The 18,018-nt window shown below is 46.9% G+C and overlaps 1 protein-coding gene across 1 annotated transcript; it reads left to right on the forward strand.

Moving 5' to 3' along the window:
* Positions 1-9,345: 9,345 nt before the first annotated feature.
* LOC115160543 (sushi-repeat-containing protein SRPX) lies at positions 9,346-17,730 on the forward strand. The gene is made up of 9 exons (XM_029710709.1): positions 9,346-9,370; positions 11,622-11,816; positions 11,981-12,157; positions 13,147-13,273; positions 13,602-13,720; positions 13,849-14,021; positions 15,400-15,561; positions 17,244-17,365; positions 17,550-17,730. The coding sequence occupies exons 1-9, from the start codon at positions 9,346-9,348 to the stop codon at positions 17,728-17,730; spliced, it is 1,281 nt and encodes a 426-aa protein (XP_029566569.1).
* Positions 17,731-18,018: the final 288 nt, after the last annotated feature.

The raw sequence follows: 18,018 nt of genomic DNA on the forward strand, positions 1-18,018 counted from the left end.
GGGGGTCACTGTATTTTAGATGTTTCCAAAACTTAATTGCTCTTTTTTGAGTTTTTATTATTAGTGGATATTGGCCTAATTCTGCCCTGCATGCATTGTTTGTAGTTTTCCTCTGGACACGTAGGAGAATCTTACAGAACTCTGCATGTAGGGTTTCAATGGGGTGTTTGTCCCATTTGATGAAATCTTGTTTTGCAAGTGGACCCCACACCTCGCTGCCATAAAGTGCAATTGGTTCAATGACATATTCAATTAGTTTTAGCCAAATTTTAATAGGTATTTCAATTTGAATTTGCTTTTTAATGGCGTAGAATGCCCTGCGTGCTTTCTCTCTCAGTTCATTCACCGCCTCATTAAGGTGTCCAGTTGAGCTTATTTTTAAACCTAAGTAATTGTAGTGTGTACAGTACTCTATATATTTTGTACCAATTGAGAACTTTGGTCTAATTCCCTGAGATCTGGATCTTCTCTGGAAAATCATTATTTTAGTCTTTTTGGGGTTTACTGCCAGGGCCCAGGTCTGGCAGTACTGCTCTAGCAGGTCCAGGCTCTGCTGTAGGCCAGGTGCTGTGGGTGACAGCAGGCATAGGTCATCTGCGAAGAGTAGGCATTTAACTTCTGAATTGTGGAGACTAACACCAGGGGCTGAGGATTTTTCTAGAATAGTGGCCAATTCGTTAATGTAAATATTGAAGAGTGCAGGGCTCAGATTGCAACCCTGACGAAGGCCCCGCCCCTGGTTAAAGAATTCTGTCCTTTTCTTACCAATTTTAATGCTGCACGTATTGCCAGTAAACATTGATTTAATTATGTCATATGTTTTACCCCTACACCACTTTCAATAACTTTGTAGAACAGTCCTGTATGCCAAATAGAATCAAATGCTTTTTAGAAGTCGATAAAGCAAGTGTATATTTTGGTATTATTTTGGTGGACATGTTTATCTATCAGGGTGTGTAAGGTGTAAATATGATCAGTTGTGCGATGTTTTGGTATAAATCCAATTTGGCTTTTACTCAAGACATTGTGCTTATTAAGGAAGTTTAGAACTCTTACATTGATGATACTACAGAAAACCTTCCCCAGGTTACTGTTCACACAAATGCCTCTGTAATTGTTAGGGTCAAATTTGTCTCCATTCTTAAAGATTGGGGTTATGAGTCCTTGATTCCAGATGTCAGGGAAATAACCTACACTCAGGATCAAATTAAACAATTTTAATATAGCCAATTGAAATTTTGCACTAGTGAGTTTGAGCATCTCATTTAGGATGCCATCAGGTCCGCAGGCTTTTTTAAATTTGAGAGCCTGAAGTTTCTTATAGAGCTCCTGGTCAGTAATTTGGGAGTCCAATGGGTTTTGATTGTCCTTTATAGCTTTTTCTAATCCATTCAACTTCTCATGGATTTGGCGTTGTTCTGCGTTTGTGTCAATTTGAACGGTGTTGTAGAGTGTTTTGAAATGGGTTGTCCATATGTCACCATTTTGTATTGCTAATTCCTCTTGTTTAGATTTTTTTTGATTTTTCCAATTTTGCCAAAAGTTGTTTGTGTTTATGGACTTCTCAATTAGTGTCAGCTGCTTGCTGTTGTACTGTGCTTTTTTGGTTCTGAGTGTACGTTTATAGAGTTTTAAAGTCTCACAGTAATGAAGGCGTAATTCACCATTATTTGGGTCTCTGTGCTTTTGGTTGGATAGAGTTCTAAGTTTTTTCCTTATAATTTTACAATCTGCATCAAACCAGTTGTCATCTGTGATTTTTTTAGTTTTGTTTTTTATCAATTTCAATTGTGCTTCTTTTGCCGTTTGCCTGAATATATAGTTGATGTTTCGTACTGCTAGATTGATGCCTTCTTTACTGTGAGTGAATGTGGTATCCAGAAAGTTATCTAAGAGTGTTTGGATATTTTGGTTCCAGGTTGCTTTCTGGTATTCTTCTGTGCTGTTTTGGGCCCATCTGTATGAATTTCTGATGTTGTACAGCTTACTGGGCTGTGAATGTGTGGTTGTTTCCAGGTCTGTTCTTTTGAGGAACAACGTAATTTGGCTGTGATCAGACAGAGGTGTTAGTGGCTTGACAGTGAATGAGCTGAGAGAGAAAGGGTCCATGTCTGTGATCATATAGTCTACTGTACTGTGGCCAAGAGGTGAGCAATAGGTGAGCAATAGGTGAATCTCCCCAAAGAGTCCCCCCGTAACCTACCATTGACAAAGTACAGACCCAGGCTTCTACAGAGCTGCAAAAGATCCCTTCCGTTTTTGTTGACGGTGCTGTCACTGTTGTTTCTATGGGGGAGATTAAGATAGTTAGAAACAGTATGGCCTGTAATAAAGCTGTCCCCTCGTGTGCTCGTTAGATCAGGTCGTGTTCCTGTGCGCGCATTTGTGTCCCCACAGATGAGCACATTTCCCTGGGCCTCTCTCTCTCTCTCTCTCTCTCTCTCTCTCTCTCTCTCTCTCTCTCTCTCTCTCTCTCTCTCTCTCTGTCTCACTCTCTCTCTCTCTCACTCTCTCTCTCTCTCTCTCTCTCTCTCTCTCTCTCTCTCTCTCTCTCTCTCTCTCTCTCTCTCTCTCTCTCTATATATATATATATATATATATATATATATATATATATATATATACACTGCTCAAAAAAATAAAGGGAACACTTAAACAACACAATGTAACTCCAAGTCAATCACACTTCTGTGAAATCAAACTGTCCACTTAGGAAGCAACACTGATTGACAATACATTTCACATGCTGTTGTGCAAATGGAATAGACAACAGGTGGAAATTATAGGCAATTAGCAAGACACCCCCAATAAAGGAGTGGTTCTGCAGGTGGTGACCACAGACCACTTCTCAGTTCCTATGCTTCCTGGCTGATGTTTTGGTGACTTTTGAATGCTGGTGGTGCTTTCACTCTAGTGGTAGCATGAGACGGAGTCTACAACCCACACAAGTGGCTCAGGTAGTGCAGCTCATCCAGGATGGCACATCAATGCGAGCTGTGGCAAGAAGGTTTGCTGTGTCTGTCAGCGTAGTGTCCAGCGCATGGAGGCGCTACCAGGAGACAGGCCAGTACATCAGGAGACGTGGAGGAGGCCGTAGGAGGGCCATAACCCAGCAGCAGGACCGCTACCTTCGCCTTTGTGCAAGGAGGAGCAGGAGAAGCACTGCCAGAGCCCTGCAAAATGACCTCCAGCAGGCCACAAATGTGCATGTGTCTGCTCAAACGGCCAGAAACAGACTCCATGAGGGTGGTATGAGGGCCCGACGTCCACAGGTGGGGGTTGTGCTTACAGCCCAACACCGTGCAGGACGTTTGGCATTTGCCAGATAACAGCAAGATTGGCAAATTCGCCACTGGCGCCCTGTGCTCTTCACAGATGAAAGCAGGTTCACACTGAGCACGTGACAGACGTGAATGAGTCTGGAGACGCCGTGGAGAACGTTCTGCTGCCTGCAACATCCTCCAGCATGACCGGTTTGGCGGTGGGTCAGTCATGGTGTGGGGTGGCATTTCTTTGGGGGGCCGCACAGCCCTCCATGTGCTCGCCAGAGGTAGCCTGACTGCCATTAGGTACCGAGATGAGATCCTCAGACCCCTTGTGAGACCATATGCTGGTGCGGTTGGCCCTGGGTTCCTCATAATGCAAGACAATGCTAGACCTCATGTGGCTGGAGTGTGTCAGGAGTTCCTGCAAGAGGAAGGCATTGATGCTATGGACTGGCCCGCCCGTTCCCCAGACCTGAATCCAATTGAGCACATCTGGGACATCATGTCTCTCTCCATCCACCAACGCCACGTTGCACCACAGACTGTCCAGGAGTTGGCGGATGCTTTAGTCCAGGTCTGGGAGGAGATCCCTCAGGAGACCATCCGCCACCTCATCAGGAGCATGCCCAGGCGGTGTAGGGAGGTCATACAGGCACGTGGAGGCCACACACACTACTGAGCCTCATTTTGACTTGTTTTAAGGACATTACATCAAAGTTGAATCAGCCTGTAGTGTGGTTTTCCACTTTAATTTTGAGTGTGACTCCAAATCCAGACCTCCATGGGTTGATAAATTGGATTTCCATTGATTATTTTTGTGTGATTTTGTTGTCAGCACATTCAACTATGTAAAGAAAAAAGTATTTAATAAGATTATTTCTTTCATTCAGATCTAGGATGTGTTGTTTAAGTGTTCCCTTAATTTTTTTGAGCAGTATATATATAAACACTGTCCTCTCTGACGTCTTTCCACCCTCTGAGGAGCCGTTTTCACTGTGAGAGAAGAAGAAAAAATAAGAGAGGAGGGAGAGAGAAAGAGAGAGCTAGGGTCGGGATGCTACTGAGAGACATACCATTTGGAGTGGATGTAAGTTGTCTCTTTCTTTGAACTTGTATGATCAGGATCTAGCCTGTATTCACTCACTGATGTCAACCAAATGGGAAATAAGTAATAAAAGGAACCTTTATACTGTCAACCTTTCAGCACATCAGCTTGTATTCAAGGCTGGCTCGTGTTGATGATGTGGATGAGATAGTTTCAAGTCAATCAAAGTGTTATTTTACCGCTGGCTGTTCTGGAGTCAGCTTTATTGTAAGATATTGTAAGATCTCTTAGGGAGGGAGAGAGAGATTGACAGTCTATAATAATGTGTTAAGCCCTCTGCTGCAGTTCCCTGGATGGGATGTGAGTGTCAGTCTGTCACGACTCTCCTTGTTCGGGCGGCGCTTAGCGGTCGACGTCGCCGGTCTTCTAGCCATCGCCGATCCACTTTTCATTTTCCATTGGTTTTGTCTTTGTTTCCCACACACCTGGTTTTCATTTCCCAATTACTGGTCATGTATTTAACCCTCTGTTTCCCCCATGTCTTTGTGTGTGATTGTTTATTGTTCAGGTCGGTACGTTTCCGGCTGTTTTCTCCCGGGTGCTGTTTTCTCCCGGGTGCTGTTTTCTCCCGGGTGCTGTTTTCACCCGTGCTTTGTGGCAACAGTTATTGTTCGCACATTGGCATTGTTACTTTGTGCTATTTTCTCTAGTAAAGTGCGTTGTTCACTCATCTCTGCTCTCCTGCTCCTGACTTCATGCACCAGCTACACCCACCGCCTGACACAGTCTACCTGGCTGTCTCTAAGGATGTGCATGTGGAGCTCTGTCTCTGGGGAAATATCCCCTGCCATAGGCTTTGTGCTGGCTCTCTGCTGGTATGGTGTATGTCAGTAGGGCCCATGTAGGAGTGTATTTATTACGGAAAAACAAAACTAGGAAATTAGGTTTTCCAAGCAGAACATTCATTATTGAAGCAGGATAGCAATCTGTAGAACAGTCTCAGTAGAGACAGAAATGAAGGCCTATGTTTGTGTTAGCTTGACTCTATCTGTTGTTATGGCTCCATAACCAAGCCCAGTAGAGATGTGTAGCTCCGTGTGTAGCTCCGTGTGTAGCTCCGTGTGCAGCTCCGTGTGCAGCTCCATGTGCAGCTCCATGTGCAGCTCCATGTGCAGCTCCATGTGCAGCTCCATGTGCAGCTCCATGTGCAGTTCCATGTGCAGTTCCATGTGCAGCTCCATGTGCTCTCTGCTGTGGGGTGCTTGTACTATGTAAGGTCATATTATACAACCTCACTGTAGGCAGCGAATTGTCTGCAAGCTTGAGATTTCCCCTCAGCCAGCTAAATCGGATCAAAGTCTGTGTGAGGATGTCCTCAATAGCAGTGTGATCTGACTGCTAAAACTGCAGTGTGTGTGTGTGTGTGTGTGTGTGTGTGTGTGTGTGTGTGTGTGTGTGTGTGTGTGTGTGTGTGTGTGTGTGTGTGTGTGTGTGTGTGTGTGTGTGTGTTGACAGAGCTGGAGGCACAAAGTAAAGAAGGGTGCACTGCAGCAGTCATCTAGCTTCTCCTCAGACCGCAGCGGTGAAAGAATTCCCCTTTGAGGAACATCAAACCCTTGTGATTTGTTCCAGACAGGTCGTGTTCGTTTGACAGAAAAGCCACGTTGAGGAGAGGAATGTCCGACACTCACGTCTCAGTGACAGAATGTAATTAGAATATCAGACAGCCATTGATAGACATGTGGCTGACGTATACACCCAAAGGGCGGAGAACTTGTGGCTGTAGCAGGAGTGAAACTCTTCTCTGTCTGTTATGTCCCTCAAGGGTTCAGAACAGGGGACAGATTCATACTGGGCTGGGGTCCATGACGTCCTCAGCTGGTCACTCCCCTCACCCATTCTCTCTCCCCCATCTCCTCACTCTTCTATCACCCATTCTCTCTCCCTCCATCTGCTCTCTTCTATCACCCATTCTCTCTCCCCCATCTCCTCTCTTCTATCACCCATTCTCTCTCCCTCCATCTGCTCTCTTCTATCACCCATTCTCTCTCCCCATCTCCTCTCTTCTATCACCCATTCTCTCTCCCCCATCTCCTCTCTTCTATCACCCATTCTCTCTCCCCCTCTCCTCTCTTCTATCACCCATTCTCTCTCCCCCATCTCCTCTCTTCTATCACCCATTCTCTCTCCCCATCTCCTCTCTTCTATCACCCATTCTCTCTCCCCCATCTCCTCTCTTCTATCACCCATTCTCTCTCCCCCATCTCCTCTCTTCTATCACCCATTCTCTCTCCCCATCTCCTCTCTTCTATCACCCATTCTCTCTCCCCATCTCCTCTCTTCTATCACCCATTCTCTCTCCCCCATCTCCTCTCTTCTATCACCCATTCTCTCTCCCCATCTCCTCTCTTCTATCACCCATTCTCTCTCCCCATCTCCTCTTCTATCACCCATTCTCTCTCCCCATCTCCTCTCTTCTATCACCCATTCTCTCTCCCCCATCTCCTCTTCTATCACCCATTCTCTCTCCCCCACCCATTCCTCTCTCCATCTCCTCTCTTCTATCACCCATTCTCTCTCCCCATCTCCTCTCTTCTATCACCCATTCTCTCTCCCCATCTCCTCTTCTATCACCCATTCTCTCTCCCCCATCTCCTCTCTTCTATCACCCATTCTCTCTCCCCCATCTCCTCTCTTCTATCACCCATTCTCTCTCCCCCATCTCCTCTCTTCTATCACCCATTATCTCTCCCCCATCTCCTCTCTTCTATCACCCATTCTCTCTCCCCCATCTCCTCTCTTCTATCACCCATTCTCTCTCCCCATCTCCTCTTCTATCACCCATTCTCTCTCCCCCATCTCCTCACTCTTCTATCACCCATTCTCTCTCCCCATCTCCTCTCTTCTATCACCCATTCTCTCTCCCCCATCTCCTCTCTTCTATCACCCATTCTCTCCCCATCTCCTCTCTTCTATCACCCATTCTCTCTCCCCATCTCCTCTTCTATCACCCATTCTCTCTCCCCCATCTCCTCACTCTTCTATCACCCATTCTCTCTCCCCATCTCCTCTCTTCTATCACCCATTCTCTCTCCCCATCTCCTCTCTTCTATCACCCATTCTCTCTCCCCCATCTCCTCTCTTCTATCACCCATTCTCTCTCCCCATCTCCTCTCTTCTATCACCCATTCTCTCTCCCCATCTCCTCTCTTCTATCACCCATTCTCTCTCCCCATCTCCTCTCTTCTATCACCCATTATCTCTCCCCCATCTCCTCTCTTCTATCACCCATTCTCTCCCCATCTCCTCTCTTCTATCACCCATTCTCTCTCCCCATCTCCTCTTCTATCACCCATTCTCTCTCCCCCATCTCCTCACTCTTCTATCACCCATTCTCTCTCCCCATCTCCTCTCTTCTATCACCCATTCTCTCTCCCCATCTCCTCTCTTCTATCACCCATTCACTCTCCCCCATCTCCTCTCTTCTATCACCCATTCTCTCTCCCCATCTCCTCTCTTCTATCACCCATTCTCTCTCCCCATCTCCTCTCTTCTATCACCCATTCTCTCTCCCCATCTCCTCTCTTCTATCACCCATTCTCTCTCCCCATCTCCTCTCTTCTATCACCCATTCTCTCTCCCCATCTCCTCTCTTCTATCACCCATTCTCTCTCCCCCATCTCCTCTCTTCTATCACCCATTCTCTCTCCCCCATCTCCTCTCTTCTATCACCCATTCTCTCTCCATCTCCTCTCTTCTATCACCCATTCTCTCTCCCCATCTCCTCTCTTCTATCACCCATTCTCTCTCCCCATCTCCTCACTCTTCTATCACCCATTATCTTTCCCCCATCTCCTCACTCTTCTATAACCCATTCTCTCTCCCCATCTCCTCTCTTCTATCACCCATTCTCTCTCCCCCATCTCCTCTCTTCTATCACCCATTCTCTCTCCCCATCTCCTCTCTTCTATCACCCATTATCTTTCCCCCATCTCCTCACTCTTCTATAACCCATTCTCTCTCCCCATCTCCTCTCTTCTATCACCCATTCTCTCTCCCCATCTCCTCTCTTCTATCACCCATTCTCTCTCCCCATCTCCTCTCTTCTATCACCCATTCTCTCTCCCTCATGCCACTCTTCCTTTATTTTCCATTGAATGGTTATGTTTAATTTTGAAGCAGAAAGTTCTGGATCATGCAGTAATTTTGCTGTGACAGTGAAGCATTGTCTGCTTGACAAGTGATGTCCCAATACTCTTATCTTCTTTCCTTTTGACAACTATTATCAAAGAACTTGACAGGTGAAAGCAATTGAAGGCCATTATTTGCTGTCATCTTTCTATCTCTCTCATATCAGTGACCAAGAAGAAGAGGAAACCAACATCACAGTAAGTATGTTGGTGACCGCACAACAACACCCTGGGTCACATTCATGCTTACTGAATGTGAACCCAGTGTGAGGTGGCTATTGCACCACTGGTTTTAGAGCAAAGTTTCACTAAGAGCAAACCTGCTGGGGAGAAAGGCTCCCATGGGGTTTATCTTCTCTCTGTGTGTTGTGTAACCTTTATTTAACTAGGCAAGTCAGTTAAGAACCAATTCTTATTTACAACAGCCTACCTGGGAACAGTGGGTTAACTGCCTTGTTCAGGGGCAGAATGACAGATTTTTACCTTGTCAGCTCAGGGACTCGATCCAGCAACCTTTCAGTTACTGGCCCAACACTAACCACTAGGCTACCTGCCACCCCTTTTCAAGAGATCTCTCTTATGGTCCAACCTGGGGTTCTCTTTGGAGGAATAGTTCAGCAATATTCTCCAACAGTGATAGCCTTGATTTAATAATTCCCTCTTGCAAAACACAAGTAAAATCCAAACCAACTCTTGCTCAAGTATGAGGCCTACGTCATGTTTTGAAACGTTGCTAAACCCTTTGAATGCAGCCCTACTCTTATCCTGAACACAGCCTTGCTCTCTCCTTGCCTGGTAACTAACTGCTTTCTTCTCCCTCATATTTTCCCAGGATCGGCCTACTATGTCTATGGAGATGATGAAGACACGTATGCTCGTAGAAGTGGAGGTGAATGCTTTGATCAAGCTCTGCTGCCACATGCTCTCACACTCAAAGCAATAACTTTTTACTTTTTAAAAACATGGGGGAAAAATTGTTATTTGAATAGCCGAGCAATGTAATGTCTACACTTGGGTTCATTTTCTTTCCACAAGATGCCGATATTCTGCATCCGTTCACTGTGTTTTACAAACTGACACAATTATGTCAAACTAACTTCCAACTTCTCATTGAGGTCAGTTGGACATGGAACCTTACCCTCTAGGCCAAACCAAACTCTTTCTCCTCTGTAGAGATGCATAGTTTTGTGTTCTCTTACTCAGGAGATATAGCCAACACAAACACACACCAGCTCCTGTCCAGCTGGAGATTAGCCTGGGCTAGTGTGTGTTTGAGAGTGTGTATGTGTGCGTACAAGGATGTGTGTGTGTTCCGAGCCAGCGGGAAATGCACTGCAGATTTTATTTCCCTGGAATACGAACCTGGTGTCCCCTCAAACTTCACATTCTCTAAAGGAATCTTTACAAAAGCGTTGGAGGGATGGATAGAGTGGTCCAGGTGGCAGAGGAAAGATGAGGCAACTTTAGTTTTCTTCTGACAAATCTTTATCCCTCACGATTATTACACGTCCTGGTAATCCATCTGGCCCCGCGGCTTTGTGAATGTTGACCTGTTTAAAGGTCTTGCTCAGATTGGCTACCGAGATCGTTATCACATAGTCATCCAGAGCATGCACGAGAGCACCAGCTGTTCTGGATGACTGTGTGATAACGCTCTCGGTAGCCGATGTGAGCAAGGCCTTTAAACAGGTCAACATTCACACCGATGGATTACCAGCACGTGTACTCAAAGCATGCTCAGACCAACTGGCAAGTGTCTTCACTGACATTTTCAACCTCTCCCTGATTGAGTCTGTAATACCTACATGTTTCAAGCAGACTACCATAGTCCCTGTGCCCAAGGAAGCGAAGATAGCCTGTTTAAATGATTACCGCCCGTAGCTCTCACGTCGGTAGCCATGAAGTGCTCTGAAAGGCTGGTCATGAATCACATCAACAGCATCCTCCCGGATACCCTAGACCCATTTTAATTCGCATACCGTCCCAACAGATCCACCGATGACGCAACCTCAATCAGACTCCACACTGCCCTTTCTCACCTGGACAAAAGGAACACCTATGTGAGAATGCTGTTCATTGACTACAGCTCAGCATTCAACACCATAGTGCCCACGAAGCTCATCACTAAGCTAAGGACCCTGGGACTTAACACCTCCCTCTGGGGGTAAGGGTAGGTGACAACACGTCTGCCACGCTTATCCTCAACACTGGGGCCCCTCAGGGTTGTGTACTTAGTCCCCTCCTGTACTCCCTGTTCACCCACGACTGTGTGGCCAAACACGACTCCAACACCATCATTAAGTTTGCTGACAACACAACAGTGGTAGGCCTGATCACAACAATGAGACAGCCTATAGGGAGGAGGTCAGAGAACTGGCGTTGTGGTGCCAGGATAGCAACCTGTCCCTCAATGTGAGCAAGACAAAGGAGCTGATCGTGGACTACAGGAAAAGGAGGGCCGAACAGGCCCCTATTAACATTGACGGGGCTGTAGTGGAGCGGGTCGAGAGTTTCAAGTTCCTTGGTGTCCACATCACCAACAAACTATCATGGTCCAAACATACCAAGACAGTCGTGAAGAGGGCACAACAAAACCTTTTCTCCCTTTCTCCCTCAAGATTTGGCATGGGTCCCCAGATCCTCAAAAATGTCTACAGCTGCACCATCGCGCTTTATGGAAACAGGATGCACCTGAGCTCAATTTCGAGTCTCATAGTCTCATTGCTATGAGACTCGAAATTGAGCTCAGGTGCATCCTGTTTCCATTGATCATCCTTGAGATGTTTCTACAATTGATTGGAGTCCATCTGTGGTAAATTCAATTGATTGGAAATGATTTGAAAAGGCACACACCTGACTATATCAGGTCCCACAGTGGACAGTGCATGTCAATAAAGTATTTATGTTTTTATTGTTTTTTATAAATGTGCAAAAATGTCTAAAACCTGTTTCGCTTTGTCATTATGGGGTATTGTGTGTAGATTATTGATGAAAAACATTTATTTAATCAATTTTAGAATAAGGCTGTAATGTAGCAAAATGTGGAAGAAGTCAAGGGGTCTGAATACTTTCCGAATGCATTGTAATTCTCCCTCTCACTCCCTTCCCACCCCTGTTTAGGGACCCCTTGGTGCGCCCCCATCAAGGTGAAGCACGGCGATGTGAGCTGTCGGAGTCCCGGCGGGGAATACTATGGGAACGTGATGGGATCGAGCTGTAAGATCCGCTGTAAGAAGGGTTACGAGATGCAGCATGGACACGCGGAGGTGGTGTGTTTGGCCAGCAAACACTGGTCAGGGAACTACGCCTGCAGGGGTGAGACCACCACACACACACACACACACACCTGTACTACTGGCGAGACACAACATCACTGGACACACACCTCTACATCAAAAATAAAGGTGTGTGTCCAGCTAACTGACCAGCTACCTGACAATCAGACATGTATGGACTATTCATTGATGTTTCTCTGTCAGAGATCCGGTGTCCTAAGCTGCAGATGCCTGTGAACAGGGGCTATAAGTGTTCAGACAGCTCCTACCTTAACTCCCGCTGTGAGTTCTTCTGCTCCCCTGGATACAATCTGAAGGGGCCCAATACTGTCACCTGCCAGTACCACAAGACCTGGACCTCAGGAGAGAGCATCTGTGTGGGTGAGTCAGAGAGTGTGTGTGTGTTCGTGCGTGCATTTAGAGATGTACAGTGTGTTTGTGGTGTGTGTGTGTCTGTAGCTATGTGATTATTATTGAGTTTTCCACGTCAAAAGCACATTGAATTTAGCCACATCCTAATTCCAACCCCCACACAGTTTAACAGTTTATAGGCTGCATATAGGCTGGGATCAATTGAATGATAAATCACATTCACTCTGAATCCTGACTGACTTAATGACTTACTGCGCTGTGGGAAAGAGGCGTAATTATAGACAGGTTTAATGAAGATCTAAGTCAAACAAACACACACACACACACACACACACACACACACAGTGTAAGGGTGAGTAACCATAAGCCTGTGCTGGTAGCTCAAGCATGACACACTATGAACTATGACAATCCCAGTCTCAGAACAACTGGAGGAGCATCTCGTATGCAAACACATTTTAATTAAGGTGGTGTGTGATTTGTTAATGCAGTTGTGGAGACATTGTTCACTGTAGCTTGTCTTCATTACTGACGATGGATATGGTGAGATTCAGATTCCTCCCTCCTCATCCCCACCAGCAAATTACACCCAGCAGACAACTAGCAATCTCACAGGGAAAGTAGATGTTCAATGACTGTGTTTATGTAATTATAAGCATGGCTGAAGTGTGTGTGTGTGTGTGTGTGTGTGTGTGTGTGTGTGTGTGTGTGTGTGTGTGTGTGTGTGTGTGTGTGTGTGTGTGTGTGTGTGGCTAAGCCTGAGACGCAAAAATGTATCATTGACGTTCAAGACAATACATCATATTGCATGTTCTTTTGTCCAAGAAAGTCCGATTTGGACTTTTTGAGTGATTTAGATCAGAGAACAGGTTGTGAGAACAGTTTTCCTTTTTATTTTTCTCTCTTCCTGTTTCTCTCCTGTCTCTGTCTCCCGAAATCTCCTTTTCTCCTCTACTTCCCCCTCTCTCTACTTCTCCCCCCCCCTCTCTCTCTGGTAGATGTTGACGTCCCAGTAATAAAGTGTCCTAACCTGAAGGAGAAGACAGCAGAGCCGAGCAGGCTCACAGCCAGGGTGACCTGGGACACACCAGAGGGCAAGGACACGGCTGACGGCATCCTCACCGAGTCAGTCTGACCCCCGACCCTTAACCCCTTCCTTTAACATGTAGCATTAAAGGAATATTGTGAGATTTTGGCAATTAAGCCCATGTTCTACTTACCCAGAGCCAGATAAGCTCATGGATGCCATTTGTATGTCCATGCGTGCAGTCTGAAAGTAGTTTCATGTGCCATTGCTAACTAGTGTTAGCACAACATTGCGGAAGTTAGCAACTTCCTTCAAACTGCACGCAGATAACAATAGTATCCATCAGTTTATCTGACTCTCAGAAAGTTAAAAAGGGTAGCAGCAGTAATAGTAGGGTAAATCTTTTTTGACTGAGGCTTTTTACAGTGTTACATTGAAAGGGAAGCCTCCTGGACACTTCCCTGAGGGTCTCCATAAGATGTCCTACACTGTCTACGACCGCGCTGGGAATAAGGGCAGCTGCCGCTTCTCAGTCAGAGTACGAGGTGACCCCCCAACATTAGGGCCAGTTTGAAATTTACTGGGGCAATGTTCTGACATTTGAAGGAACAATCACGTAACTTACACATTTTTCCTGTGAAAGTGGCTTTCTGAATCTGTTTTGTGCCACCAGTGCGTCGCTGCAGCCCCATGACCCCTCCAGACAACAGTTTTATGAAGTGTGATAGCGATGGTAATAACTATGGAGCAACCTGTGAGTTCAAGTGTACAGGAGGGTATGAGCTGCAGGGCAGCGCTGCGAGGGTGTGCCAGTATGGTCTCACCTGGTCGGCACGGAAACCAACTGTGCAGGTACGTTTCTGTGCACACACACACACAGACACCACACAAACGTACATGACACATCCACCATGTTGTGTTTAGCAGTAATGAAGCGGTGGTCAGGTGTGCTGAGGGGTTCACTGGAGGTGAAAATGGGCATGTCTCCCTCGGCCAGGGTGGGCTGTCGATCGATCACAGAGATCCAGAAGATCAATAGCGCCTGCTCTGAAATCGACCAGCACTGCCTGTGACACATACTTATGTGGGTTATGTAAGCAATAAGGCCCAAGGGGGTGTGGTATATGGCCAATATACCACAGCTAAGGGCTGTTCTGAAGCACGATGCAACGCGGAGTGCCTGGATACAGCCCTTAGCCGTGGTATATTGGTCATATATCACAAACCCCCGAGGTGCCTTATTGCTGTTATAAACTGGTTACCAACGTAATTAGAGCAGTAAAAAATTATGTTTTGTCATACCTGTGGTATATGGCCTGTAATAAACTGGGTGGTTCGAGCCCTGATTGCTGATTGGCTGACAGCCGTGTTATATCAGACTGTATACCACGGGTATGACAAAACATTTATTTTTATTGCTCTAATAACATTGGTAACCAGTTTATAATAGCAATAAGGCACCTCTGGCCTGCTCGCCTCCCTACCTCTGCGGAAGCACAGTTCCTGCTCAGCCCAGTCAAAACTATTCTCTGCTCTGGCACCCCTATGGTGGAACAAGCTCCCTCACAACGCCAGGACAGCGGAGTCAATCACCACCTTCCGGAGACACCTGAAACCCCACCTCTTTAAGGAATACCTAGGATAGGATAAAGTAATCCTTCTAACCCCCCCTCCCCTTAAAAAATGTAGATGCACTATTGTAAAGTGGTTGTTCCACTGGATATCATAAGGTGAATGCACCAATTTGTAAGTCGCTCTGGATAAGAGCGTCTGCTAAATGACTTAAATGTAAATGTAAATATGGCCAATATACCACCGCTAAGGGCTGTATCCAGGCACTCCGCATTGCGTCGTGCATAAGAACAGCCCTTAGCCATGGAATATTGGCCATATACCACACCCCCTCATGCCTTATTGCTTAAATATACCACGGCTGTCAGCCAATCAGCATTCAGGGCTCGAACCACCCAGTTTATAATCTCGAATAGAGGTGTATTATACTTCTATTGTATTGTGTAATATAGTGACGCTCCACATAGCACTTCTTATACGCTCTGGATCATAAGCTAGCAATGCTTCTAGCAACAAGACCAGTACAGAGTAAAAAAGCAATGAAATAAATGTATATATTTTTGTATTGGCAATTGCAATTCAAGTGTTTACAAAAAGAACATAATTGACTTTCATAAAACATGATGATGTGATATGATGCAATGGTATATAGTGTTTTATTATGTCATGTCATGTCACAGCTATGAACATCAACGTGGGGGTGCGTACGGCCTCGGGTCTGCTGGACCAGTTCTATGAGAAACGACGTCTCCTCATCATCTCTGCTCCCACAGCTGCCAATCATTACTACAGGTTCCAGATGACTGACCTACAGGTGAGGGAGAGAGGCAAGGAAGGAGGACAGAGGAGAGGGAGGGATGGAGGGAGAGGGAGGGACAGAGGGAGGGAGGGATGGAGGGATAGATGGATAGAGGGAGGGAGGGAGGGAGGGACAGAGGGAGGGAGGGATAGATGGATAGAGGGAGAGGAAGGGACGGAGGGAGGGAGGGGGAGGGATAGATGGATAGAGGGAGGGATGGAGGGAGAGGGAGGGACAGAGGGAGGGAGGTATGGAGGGATAGATGGATAGAGGGAGGGAGGGAGAGACAGAGGGAGGGAGGGAGGGACAGAGGGAGGGAGGGATAGATGGATAGAGGGAGAGGAAGGGACGGAGGGAGGGAGGGGGAGGGATAGATGGATAGAGGGAGGGATGGAGGGATAGATGGATAGAGGGAGGGAGGGACAGAGGGAGGGAGGGATAGATGGATAGAGGGAGAGGAAGGGACGGAGGGAGGGAGGGGGAGGGATAGATGGATAGAGGGAGGGAGGGAGGGATAGATGGATAGAGGGAGAGGAAGGGACGGAGGGAGGGAGGGGGAGGGATAGATGGATAGAGGGAGGGAGGGAGGGACAGAGGGAGGGAGGGATAGATGGATAGATGGATAGAGGGAGAGGAAGGGACGGAGGGAGGGAGGGGGAGGGATAGATGGATAGAGGGAGGGAGGGGGAGGGATAGATGGATAGAGGGAGGGAGGGAGGGACAGAGGGAGGGAGGGATGGAGGGATAGATGGATAGAGGGAGAGGAAGGGAGGGAGGGGGAGGGATAGATGGATAGAGGGAGGGAGGGAGGGAGGGACAGAGGGAGGGAGGGATAGATGGATAGAGGGAGAGGAAGGGACGGAGGGAGGGAGGGGGAGGGATAGATGGATAGAGGGAGGGATGGAGGGATAGATGGATAGAGGGAGGGAGGGAGGGATAGATGGATAGAGGGAGGGAGGGAGGGACAGAGGGAGGGAGGGATAGATGGATAGAGGGAGGGAGGGAGGGATAGATGGATAGAGGGAGGGAGGGGAGGGAGGGAGGGACAGAGGGAGGGAGGGATAGATGGATAGAGGGAGGGAGGGATAGATAGATGGATAGAGGGAGGGAGGGGAGGGAGGGAGGGACAGAGGGAGGGAGGGATGGAGGGAGGGAGGGGGGGAGGGATAGATGGATAGAGGGAGGGAGGGAGGCTGAGTGAAAGGAGAGACTGAGTGGGAGCGTAGGTATAATTCTGCTTATTGAGCGCCGCAGCAGAATGCGTGTGTTTGAAGTGGTTGTGCTGATGGGGTGTGTAGTGCCACAGTTCCTGCTAAACAGAAAATGTCATGGCGCAGAGTAAAAAAGGCCAGTGCTCTCTGTAAATTCAGGCTGTTTGGAGGGTTCTCTGCCATAAAAAGCTATTAAAGGCCTGACCTTTAAAAGTGTCACGAAAGAGGTGGCTCTTGTCATATGCTGTGAGTCATTCCAACCTCGCCTTTAACTGTCCAGGTGATAGATTCAGTGAAATGTCTATGTGAGTACATTTTCATGTTCTGTGCTAGTGTGTGTACAATGTTATTTGTGTGTTTATGATATTAGTGTGTGTGTGTGTGTGTGTGTGTGTGTGTGTGTGTGTGTGTGTGTGTGTGTGTGTGTGTGTGTGTGTGTGTGTGTGTGTGTGTGTGTGTGTGTGTGTGTGTGCGTGCGTGTTCCAGCATGCCCAGTGTGGTCTGGACCTCAGGCATGTGACAATGATTGAGCTGGTGGGGATTTACCCAGCACAGATCGGCCGTATCCGCCACAGACTTATCCCTCCAGGGCTGGCCCTACAACTCAGGTACACACACACACACACGCACGCACGCACGCACGCACGCACACACACACACACACACACACACACACACACACACACCATCATCATTCATAACAAACCTACAACTAATTTACACAGCATTCTTCAGACTGACCATTGTGTGTTCAGCCTTGACCTGATGGAAGTGTTGATGGCTGTTGTCTAGGTTATTACTCCAGATCTCCCATAATAACTTCAACATGGTGATGATTGACAAGCAGGGGATGGACAGGGAGCGCTACACGTACCCCATCACCTCAGCCCAGATCTTCACCACCATTGACACATGGCAGGGACGCATAGATGAGATGGTGCAGCAGCAGGAGGCAGGCCACACCTGCCAGTAGTACAACAGATCCACAATGCGCTCACCCAAAAAAAGCCCACTACCCCCAACCAGAATCATATAGAGAGTGGGCCCAGGTTTTAGAACGGCTGCCATGTTAGTGCCTTCATTCTTGCTGTAAACAATCACAACAGAGCAGTGTTTTGTGTTTAACAGACATTTTTATTGATCAGTATTTGGGATAATTATGTGTATCCAAGTCTGTACTGTGTTGTGGCGTCAATAAATTGCATATCTGCTTTCACTAGACATCTTCATAGATTTAGAAAACTATCAGCATAACGTGGAA

This window comes from Salmo trutta, chromosome 24, assembly GCF_901001165.1.
Source record: "Salmo trutta chromosome 24, fSalTru1.1, whole genome shotgun sequence".
NCBI lineage: Eukaryota > Metazoa > Chordata > Actinopteri > Salmoniformes > Salmonidae > Salmo > Salmo trutta.

Bases quoted from the DNA above. Each gene is read 5' to 3' on its own strand.
- LOC115160543 (XM_029710709.1), top strand. From the start codon at position 9,346: ATGTCTATGGAGATGATGAAGACAC. The intron at 11,817-11,980 runs GTGAGACCACCA...TTTCTCTGTCAG, and splicing joins AGGGAACTACGCCTGCAGGG to AGATCCGGTGTCCTAAGCTG. The intron at 14,022-15,399 runs GTGCAGGTACGT...AATGGTATATAG, and splicing joins GGTCGGCACGGAAACCAACT to TGTTTTATTATGTCATGTCA.